The sequence below is a fragment of the Rhinoderma darwinii genome, chromosome 1 (genome assembly GCF_050947455.1).
Source record: "Rhinoderma darwinii isolate aRhiDar2 chromosome 1, aRhiDar2.hap1, whole genome shotgun sequence".
Lineage (NCBI taxonomy): Eukaryota > Metazoa > Chordata > Amphibia > Anura > Rhinodermatidae > Rhinoderma > Rhinoderma darwinii.
The window spans coordinates 252219495-252230821 of NC_134687.1; the positions used below are offsets into that span (position 1 = coordinate 252219495).

The window sequence follows — 11327 nt, forward strand, 5'->3', positions numbered from 1 at the left end:
TGCAGTGTAAATGAATGGAGAGAAGTGTATGACGCTGATTGGTCAGCGTCATACACTCCTCTGTACAACGCCCACTTGGTCATATAGTAAAACACGCCCAGTTGTCCATTGAGAAACTCATTAGCATAAAGCTAATATAGGTCATAACTCCGTCAAAAATGATCGTTTTTCTAAATAAAAAAACACTGCTGTAATCTACATTACAGCGCCGATCACATTATGTACAAGATAGGCCACTTCTAATGTGGTGACAGAGCCTCTTTAAGGAGACTATCAGTATAAATTTGAGGGTATGTTCACACGCAGTGTTTTCAGGTGTATTTCGGGGCGTTTAAGTCTCGAAAAACGCCAGAAAAAACGGAAGCTGAACGCCTACAAACATCTGCCAACTGAAATCAATGGGGAAAACAGTATTTAGTTCATATGGGGCGTCTTTTTTGAAAAACGTAGCGTAAAAAGACGCTCCGTAAAAAGAAGTGCATGTCACTTCTTGAGGCGTTTTTTGGAGCTGATTTTCCATTGAACACTATGAAAAACGCCTCAAAAGAAGCTCCAAATTAAAAGAAACTTCATTTTGAGCTTCAAAAACGCCTGAAAATCACGGGCTGTTTTACATAGTTAGGCTATGTTCACACAGAGTTTTTTGCAGGCGGAATTTCTGCTTCAAAATTCCGTTTGGAAGTTTGAGGCAGATTTTCCTCTCCCTGCACGCCGATTTTCGCGGCGTTTTTCACCCTCGGCCATTAAGCGCCGCGGGCATAAAACGTAGCGAAATACGCTTTCTCTGCCTCCCATTGAAGTCAATGGGAGGTCAGAGGCGGAAACGCCCGAAGATAGGGCATGTCACTTCTTTCTCCCGCGAGGCGGTTTTACCGCTCGCAGGAGAAAACCGCCCCCGCCTCCCATTGAAATCAACAGGAGGCATTTTTGGGCCGTTTTTGACAAGTTTTTTGGCGCGGTTTCTGCGTCAAAAAACTCTGTGTGAACTTAGCCTTACATAGTTAGTACGGCTCAAAAAAGACACATGTCCATCAAATTCAACCAAGGGATGGGAAAAGGGAAGTAAAAGATTTCTACACATAGGAGCTAATATTTTTTTGTTCTAGGAAATTATCTAACCCTTTTTTAAAGCCATCTACTGTCCCTGCTGTGACCAGCTCCTGCGGAAGACTATTCCATAGATTCACAGTTCTCACAGTAAAGAAGGCTTGTCGCCTCTGCAGGTTGAACCTTTTTTTCCCAGACGGAGGGAGTGCCCCCTTGTTTTTTGAGGGGGTTTTACATGGAACAGGATTTCACCATATTTTTTGTATGTGCCATTAATATATTTATATAAATTAATCATTGATAGAAAAAACGTTTGAAAATCAGGAGCTGTTTTCATTGAAAACAGCTCCATATTTTCAGACATTTTTTGTTAAGCGTGTGAACATACCTTCAGGGTATGTGCATACACAAACTCAAAAACGTCTGAAAATATGGAGCTGTTTTCAAGGGAAAACAGCTCCCGATTTTCAAATGGTTTTTTTTATCAACTCGCGATTTTCGCAGCGTTTTTTTACGGCCGTTTTTGGAACTGTTTTTCAATAGAGTCAATGAAAAACTGCTCCAAAAACAGCTCAAGAAGTGACATGCACGTCTTTTTCGCGGCTGCTAGTGGTGCCACTGGACATGAGGGCGCCCGTGCCTCCTGCCAGGACGATCCCTCCCATGCCCGGTGGCCCCGCTAGCAGTCGCTATGGCTGCTACAGTGGTAGTGATGCTACATTCAATAGTATCTGCGTCCTCGGGACGCAGATACCATTGAATCCTATGGCAGAGCAGGGAGGTATCTCCCTGCTCTGCCATTTACTAGGCTACTGGATAATGTCCATAGTGCCCGAACACAGTATCAAGACCATAGTGCCCCCACACAGTGTTATGCTCCCATTGATCCCCCACAGTATCATGCCCCTGTAGTGTTCACACAGTATCTTGCGCCTGTAGTTCCCCCGCCCAGTATCATGTCCCCACACAGTATAAGGACCCATAGTTTCTGCACACAGTATCATGCCTCCAAAGTTCTCACCACACAGTATGGAGCCCCCAAAGTGCCCCCACACAGTATCATGCCACCATAGATGAACCCACACAGTATAATGCCCCAGTAGTGCTTGCACACAGTATCATGCCCAGTAGTGCCCCCACACAGTATCATGCCCCATGGTACCTGCACACAGTATCACGCCCCCATAGTGCCTGCACACAGTACTATGCCCCCATAGTGCCTGCGCACAGTTCCATGCCTCCACAGCTCCCACTACACAGTATGAAGCCCCCTAGTGCCCCCACACATTATGAGGCCCATTAGTGTCTCCGACACAGTATGAGGCCGCGATAGCTACCTCACAGTAATGATGCCCCCATAGTGCCCCCCACACAGTATAATGTCCCATAGTGCCCCACACACACAATATAATGGCCCCATTGTGCCTCCCCACACAAAGTATAATGCCCTCATAGTGCCCCCTACACATTATAATGCCTCCATAGTGCTCCCACACTCAATATAATGCCTCCATAGTGCTCCCCACACACAGTATAATGCCCCTATAGTGCCTCCCCACACAGTATAATGCCTTCATAGTGACTCCTAAATATAATAAAATAAATACTCGCCCAGTTCTCATGACAAATAGAGGAGATGTCTTTGCAGGTCTCCTGAGTCTGGACTGTGTCTGGAATCCGTGACTGTCCTGCTGGTTCCAAGATAACTTGGAGGCATGGGTTTAGATACTATAACTATTGGGCCTCATGTACATGGCAGAGCCGCGTGCAGGAGGCTGCACAGAGGCACCAAGAGTCACTGTGGCTCCGTACTACGAAACAGTATGCACTGTTGGTTTATGCATAAATACAGAACATATTAAAACACACAGACAAAAAAATCTGTATGCTTCCATATGAAATTTGAGGCATAAAAGGGTACAAAAAGGCCCCATAGAAGTTTAAACTTGGAAAAACTGAAACCTTACGGAACGGAGAGAAACGGAAACTATTTCCAATGGAAGCATTACCGTTCAAATCAACGGTAATGCAAACGGAAGGTATGGTTTCCGTTTGTCTTTCCGTTCATGGGTTCCGCAGACAGAAAGGTCTAACGGAACCCATGAAAGGAACCTGACGCTGATGTGAACGAGGCCTTACATTAAAGCCCCCTGCACTCGCTGTAGAATATGTACCATTCATCTGAATGGGGTTGATTCTGCTGTGTATGGATTTCTGTAACAAGACATGCAGCATGTGCAGGGAGCTATAGGACCTATTTACACGGTCGAATTTTCACGCTGTTTCCGAAGCGTTTTCCGCAACTAAATCAGAAAGAAAACTGCCTGTAAAAAGACTCCCATTGCTTTCAATAGAAAACCGCCCTGCTATTTAGCACACAGCGTTTTGTTTTTTTTCTTTTTTCACATTCCAGGGCTTGTTTTTTGCCGGATGAGTTGTAATCGCATTTATATAGTTCAAGATTTTTTGGGATTTGTTTACCATGTATTTTAGTCAACTTTATCATTGTTTTACAGATTTTATTATTTAGTCTTAATATAATTTTGAAATTGACCGCTCAAGCTTTGTATATTTTATGCCATTTTTTTGTCATTTATTGGATTTTAACATTAGATGTAAGCTATGTGAGGGTTTAATTTTATACTAGTTATCTATAGGAATACATTTTAAAGTAATTCTTCAGAGCAGATATTAAGCACTCCCATTTAGTAAGCCCATGTTACCCATAGCAACTAATCTGATCACTGCTTTCATGTTCAGACCTGCTTTAAAATAAAAGAAGAAAAAAAAAACAACTTAAAATCAGATACTATGGCCAAAAACTACGTTCTTGTGTGCACTAGACTCTGTATCGGTATTTTTACAATAGTCAATCACAGTTTATGTGCTGTTTATGTTAAAAGCTGATTGTAATGTGTTTGGGTGTATTCACATCAGCGTTAGGGTATGTGCACACACACTAATTACGTCCGTAATTGACGGACGTATTTCGGCCGCAAGTAGTGGACCGAACTCAGTGCAGGGAGCCGGGCTCCTAGCATCATACATATGTACGATGCTAGGAGTCCCTGCCTCTCCGTGGAACTACTGTCCCGTACTGAAAACATGATTACAGTACGGGACAGTTGTCCTGCAGAGAGGCAGGGACTCCTAGCGTCGTACATAACTATGATGCTAGGAGCCCGGCTCCCTGCACTGTGTTCGGTCCGGTACTTGCGGCCGAAATACGTCCGTAAATTACGGACGTAATTAGTGTGTGCACATACCCTTAGGTTCCGTTGATGGGTTCCATCAGAGGAAAGGCAAACGGAAACCATAGCTTCCGTTTGCAATAGCGCAGACGACTGCGCTATTGTTTCCATCAAAAATCTGAAACCTTACGGAATGGAGACAAACGGAAACCATTAGCAACAGAAGCATTACCATTGAAATCAGTGGTTTCCGTTTGCCTTTCCTTTGATGGGAATTTCTGGAGGAACCCATCAACGGAACCTAACGCTGATGTGAACAGGCCCTTTTAAGGGGAAACTACAATGTTTTTCCTGTTTTACCAAAACATTGCAGGATGCATATTGAAATCAATAAACAATTATGTTTAGCAATGGGTATTGCTGTGATAGCCATGCTGGACTGTGTGGAGACGACTGCGTGGAGACGTCCTATAGGGTGCCCACAAACATTACAGAAAACTGTGCCGAACCTGTCAATTTCGGCACAACTTACAGACTAATGTGTATGAGAGTACTCTGACCCATCAGATGTCGGGGAGAAGAATTATCAATCATGTTGAAATTCAACATACCCAATCCTTTGTTTATAAAACAAAACAGCAAACTGAGGAACCTTTCATTACCTAAGTGAATCTATGAAATATAAGCCTTAAAAATTATACTTATATCTCAGCCTACTTTTACACATATGCCACAAAGCAGCTGAATTTAAAAGTTAACTCAATTCACAAAACTTTTGAGATGTCACAGTGCCATGTCCCAAGCTTTGGCTGGTGTGGGTCCAGAGTTTCCACAGCAAATTCTGCATGTGTTGCATGTGGATTTTGCCCCTTCTACATTGCTCTGATTTTCGCTTGAAAAATGTTCAGCAGCATGTGGGTGAGATTTTTGGAATCTTAGGCCTTATTCACACGAGCGTATTTCACTTCCGTGTTACGCGCATTAAAACAACGGACGTAACACAGACCTATGCAATTCAATGGGGCCATTCAGTCTTTTCACGCAGCGTATACTTACAGCCTATACTTGTGCATTTTTTGTTCATCACGCACCCATTGAAGTTAATGGGTGCGTGAAAATCATGGACACCACACGGACGCACATCCGTGTGCCATGAGTTTTTCACGCAACAGTTGCTAAAGAAATGATGAGGAAAACAAAAACACCTCCTTCAGTTTATTTTGCTGACGTAAAAAACGTGTGACATACTGATGACATACGCGTGTAAAAAATGCAGACACGCACTGTACACAGATGTCACACGGAACTGCAATGCAAGAAAAACGCTGCATTTTTTACGCACACAAAACAGACACGTTCATGTGAATAAGGCCTTATTCACTTGCCTGCAACAACCCTCCTCAGCAGATTTTTCACCAGCGAATCGGGATGGAAAAGCCACAAGAAATTCACTGTGTGTGCACGGGGCCTTAAATATTAATTCCTCCACAATAACTCCCTTTTACCAATCTATCAAAAGCCCTAGCTCTATGAATATTAACCCCTTCCTGCCCTGTGATGTAGTATAAGTCGTGGGAACTATATAGTTCCCACAAACTGTCGAAATAGTACGTCACAATAATGGCGGAAGCCGACAGCATGCCTTAACTGCTGGGATCGGAGGTAACTCTGATCCCGAAAGTTTTACTTCTCAGATACCACGATTAATGCTGACTGCGGCATCTAGTGGTTCTGTCACCCTGTGATGCGGTCGCCAGGTTTAGATGGGTTGGCAGTCGGGGGCCTGAAAATGGCCCCTAGGTCTGCCATGACCATAAGCTTATTATGCGCCTGTTATGCCCTGCCAGAGGTATTATACATTGTAATACAAAAGTATAGCAATGTATTATAGAAACAATAAGATAATCACATTTTCAAGTCCCATAGTGGGTTAAAAAAGGGTTTTAGAAAAAAAAGTTAAAAGTTGTGCAAAAAAATTAGAAACAAGGCTAAGATTGCGGTTTTTTTGTTCATCCAGCAGAAAAACAAGATTATAAAGTAATCAAAAAGCTATATGCACCCTACCAATGAAAACGATAAGCCATCCCACAAAAAACAATTCAACATAAAGCTCTGCTGACAGAAAAATAAAAAAATGTATAGGTCTTTGAATGCAGCTAAACAAAAACAAATACATTTGTATAAATATGTTGGGGTATGGGGTTAATGTGCTAGAAAAACATTAAAAAATATAAATTTGGTTGCCGTAATCACAGCTACCATGCAGAATAAAGCTATCATGTCAATTATACCGCATCGTGAACGCCCTAAAAACAATAATGTCAGGAGTACTGTTTTTTTTCACCACCTCCCAAAAAAATGTAATAAAAGTTACATAATACAATATATGTACCCCCAAACTGCTGCTATTGAACAACATGCAACTCTTCTCCAAAAAAAAAAAAAAAAGCCCTAATGCAGCTACCTTGATGAAAAGTAAAAAAAGTTATGGCTTTTGGGGGAAAAAAAACCCTGGAAAATTGCTATCATTAGGGGTTAACAGTTTTTTTTTAATTCCATCCCATCCTGTGTTTCCCCAATAAGGTTTAGGTCTCATACAGGCAGATCTGTGTGCATGGAAGCTGTACAGCAGCATTCGAAGTACTTACTATCACATAGCGGGTTTGTGGACCCACTAGGCCGTACCGCCGTAGCGGGGAGGCAGCTGGCCAAACAGGGAACCCCAGCAATACAATGTCCTGCACAAGGGTACCTGGATAGTCCAGACAGTGGCCGCAGCTCTGGTACAGATGGAGATGGGTGCAGCAGGTAACGCCAAACGTGGCGGATGGCACAGAAGCCGCAGGTTGCGCCAGACATGGCGAATTCCTCCGGACATGGCCGATGACACACGGCGTGACACGAAGTAGAGTAAAGTAAAGTAAACCCGACGGCCCGTAGCCATGGACGCTACACTTACAACACTGTACTATGGAGTCATAGACAATCTGTGTGGCAGCGTATGGTACCTCCGTATGCACTGCGCTATTCTCAACTAGAAGCATTGCTTCTAGGGAAGAATACATCTGGAATATACCGGTAGCTTTCCACGATCCGACAGAAAAACCTTCCGCAGGCCTCTGTAGGAAATCAGAGTAAGGCTCAATAGACTGCACATTACACATCCGTGTGTCTCTGAGGTTTGGCAGAGCCATAATATGGTCATCTGCATTAGCCCTTAGGAAACTAGACTCCATGGTCAAAGAGCCCAGAAGTGACGTCATTGGATTGGAGGAAAACAATGACTGAAGGATCAGACTTCAACATAGGTTTGTTTGAAGTTTGTAACCATGGAGAAATATAGAACTGCATAAAAGCTGTAGACACAAAACGATGATATTTTTTAACACTAATTGCAGTTGCTTCATTTTTTTTTTTTTTTTATTAGATGCATTAGACTAGAGCAACAAACATTATGGTTGCAAAGGTACAAATCTTTAAATTGTTCTCAAGCACTGAAACGAGCAGATTAGTGCAGTCAATTTCTGTTACACTCTGTTCTACAAAATAATTAGACTTTTTAATATATTATGTATCACTTTTTGGGTATGTTCACATGGCCTATTTTCGTTAGTTTTTCGGGCCGTAAACGCTTGAAAAACGGCCGAAAAATCAGAACGCCTCCAAACATCTGCCCATTGATTTCAAAGGGAAAACGGTGTTCTTTTCCGACGGAGCGTTTTTCGCTGCGTTTTTTTACGCGTAAAAAAATGGCCACGAAAAAGAAGCGCAGGACACTTCTTGGGACGTTTTTGGAGCCGTTTTCCATAGACTCTATTGAAAAAAGCTCCAAAAACGGCCGTAAAAAAACGTCTCGAAAATCGTGAGTGGCACAAAAAACTTCTGAAAATCAGAAGCTGTTTTCTCTTGAAAACAGCTCCATATTTTGAGACGTTTTTGACTCTGCGTGTGAACATACCCTAATACAACCGTATATATTTTTATTTATTATATATATATATATATATATATATATATATATATATATATATATATATCCCTTCATTGGTCATGTGGGGCATTACTAGTATCATGTTAACAAAACACACAAGGCATCTAGTGCTTACGTAACACGAAAATTCCCTTCATAACAATGAGTATTCTGATAAAATTACAGGGAGGTCAAAGGAATTAAAATTCCTCTGTTTTTGTTAGGGAACACAAGCTGTAGAAAAGTATGTTGCAAGGAAGAAAATGCTGATGCCTTGTTAAAAAAAAAACAACAAAAACTGACCAGTTCATATAATATTTCAATTCCAATAGTAAATTAAGCACCATCTTTTTATACCAAACTTCTTTCATGATATCATATTTTCACTAATATACATTATTCTTCCTTAGATGTATCCTCCTGCATAAAACCTATAGTTGCACAACTGCGGGGAGAGCCTGTACTTTGTGTTGCTTATCAACATTCCACACAGCTTTAGATTCTACACTCAGATGATGGTCTCCTTAGAAAATGTTTTTAAGTGTTCAGTTAATAAAAGAGTAAAAAAAAACAGAAAAACACACCATGTTGTTGCAGAAGTTCTAGGATCACTGTTGTCTCTTGTCGAAGGATTGTTGTAAATGAGGAACAAGTGAACTCCCATATAAACCACTGGCATTTTGTAATATCTTTAATTGTGGGCAGGTTCTAAAACAAAAGGAAGCTGTTTCACAATTTCAACATACTGTGCAATTTCAGGAAGTGAGTTTTTAAAATCAGCTCTAGTCTGGGCTTTGGTGTTCTCAATATCAAGTGAGGGCAGTGCTGGTTTGTTTGTCTTCTTAAGGCTCTGTCACCACATTACAAGTGGCCTATCTTCTACATAATATGATCACGCTGTAATGTAAATTACAGCAGTGTTTTTTATTTAGAAAAACGATCATTTTGACAGAGTTATGACCTATTTTAGCTTTATGCTAATGACTTTCTTAATGGACAACTGGGCGTGTTTTATTTTTTGACCAAGTGGGCGTTGTGGAGAGAAGTGTATGACGCTGATGAATCAGCGTCATACACTTCTCCCCATTCATTTACACAGCACATAGTGCTCTTACTAGATCACTATGTGCAGCCACATACACACTCACACATTAACGTTACTCAAGTGTCCTGACAGTGAATATACATTACCTCCAGCCAGGACGTGATGTCTATTCAGAATCCTGACACCTCGGTAACGTTTGTGTGAGATTTACAGCAAGGCAAGCGTAATTTTAAATGACAGTTTACAGTGTAACTTCGCAAGATTTTCTAAATAAAAAACACTGCTGTAATCTACCCCTATAGAAGCCATAGCGGCTGCTAAGGGGCCCGCAGCATGAGGGGGACCGTGCCATCTGGCACATAACATTTATGGGCCGGGCGGCACGGGCACCCTCATGCCTGGTGGCATCGCTAGCTACATTCTACTGCTACATTCAATTGTATCTGCATCCTCAGGATGCAGATACAATTGAATACTATTGAATACTATTGAATACAATTGAATACTATGGCAGAGTAGCTCCCTGCTCTGCCATTCACTAGGCTACAGACCACATTTTGCCTGCAGCCTATAAGACGATGGGACTGAATCCCTGCTCAGGCCAGTGTGATGTCACTGGATCACGCCGGCCTATGCAAGGGTCTTGGCATCTCGAGGCTGTGGAGCAGCTCCATCCGTCATGGGAATGGGGCTAGGTAAGTACAATGTTTGTTTATTTGTTTGTGGGGCTGTGTGACACTATCTACTAGGGGGACTGAGTGGCACTATCTACAAGGGGGCTATGTGGCACTAACTACAAGGGGGGCTGAGTGGCACTAACTACAAGGGGGGCTGTGTGACACTAACTGCAAGAGAGGCTGTGTTGCGCTATCTATAAGGGGGCTATGTGGCACTAACTACAAGGGGGGCTATGTGGCACTATCTACAAGAGGGCCTGTTTGCCACTATCTACAAGGGGGCTGTGTGGCACTATCTAAAATGGGTGGCTGTGTGGCACTATGTACAAGGGGGGCTATGTAGCACTATCTACAAGAGGGGGTCTTGCACTAGGCTGTGTGGCACTATCTCCAAGAGGGGACATGTGGCACTATTATACAAGGGGGGCTGTGTGTCACTATCTACAAGGGGGGGTTGTGTGGCACTATCTACGAAGGGTGGCTGTGTGGCACTATCTACAATGGGGGCTGTGTGGCCTTATCTACAAGGGGGCTGTGTGGTACTATCTACAAGTGGGGCTTTGTAGCACTATCTACAAGGGGGCTTCCTAGCACTATCTACAAGGAGGGCGGTGTGGCACTATTTTTCAAGGGAGGCTTTGTGGCACAAGGGGGGCTTTGTGGCACTATCTACAAGGGGGGCTTTGTGGCACTGACTACAAGAGGGGCTGTGTGGCACTATTTACAAAAGGGGCTGTGTTGCATTATCTATGAGGGGGGCTGTGTGGCACTATCTACAAAAGCGATGTGTGGCACTACCTACAAGAGGGGACATGTGGCACTATCTACATGGGGGTCTGTGTGCCACTATCTACAAGGGGGGCTGTGTGGCACTATCTACAAGGGGTGGTTGTGTGGCACTATGTGCAAGGGGGACTGTGTAGCACTATCTGCAAGAGGGGGTCTGGCACTATTTACAAGGGGGGCTGTGTGGCACAATCTACAAGAGGGGACGTGTGGCACTATTTACAAGAGGGGACGTGTGGCACTATTTACAAGTGGGGCTGTGTGGCACTATCTACAACGGGGACTGTGTGGCACAATCTACAAGAGGGGACTGTGGCACTATTTACAAGAGGGGACGTGTGGCACTATTTGCAAGGTGGTTGTGTGGCACTATTTACACGTGGGACTGTGTGGCACTATCTACAAGGTGTGGCTGTGTGGCACTATGTACAAGAGGGGGGTGTGGCACCATCTACAAGGAGTGCTGAGTGGAACTATCTACAATAGGGGACGTGTGTCACTATCTACAAGGGAGTGTGTGTGGCACTAGCTACAAGGGGGGACTTTCTGGCACTATCTACAAGGGGGCTGTGTGTCACTATCTACAACAGGGCTGTGTGGCACTATCTACA

The 11327-nt window shown here is 43.2% G+C and overlaps 1 protein-coding gene across 1 annotated transcript in view; it reads right to left on the bottom strand.

Moving 5' to 3' along the window:
• Positions 1–8871, bottom strand: part of LOC142742095 (uncharacterized) — a 380698-nt gene extending 371827 nt beyond the window's left edge. The window contains exon 1 of the mRNA XM_075851566.1: positions 8793–8871. Coding sequence (XP_075707681.1) covers positions 8793–8795 — 3 coding nt within the window. The 5' untranslated portion in view covers positions 8796–8871. The remainder of the gene's footprint in view (positions 1–8792) is intronic.
• Between the last annotated feature and the right edge of the window lie 2456 nt (positions 8872–11327).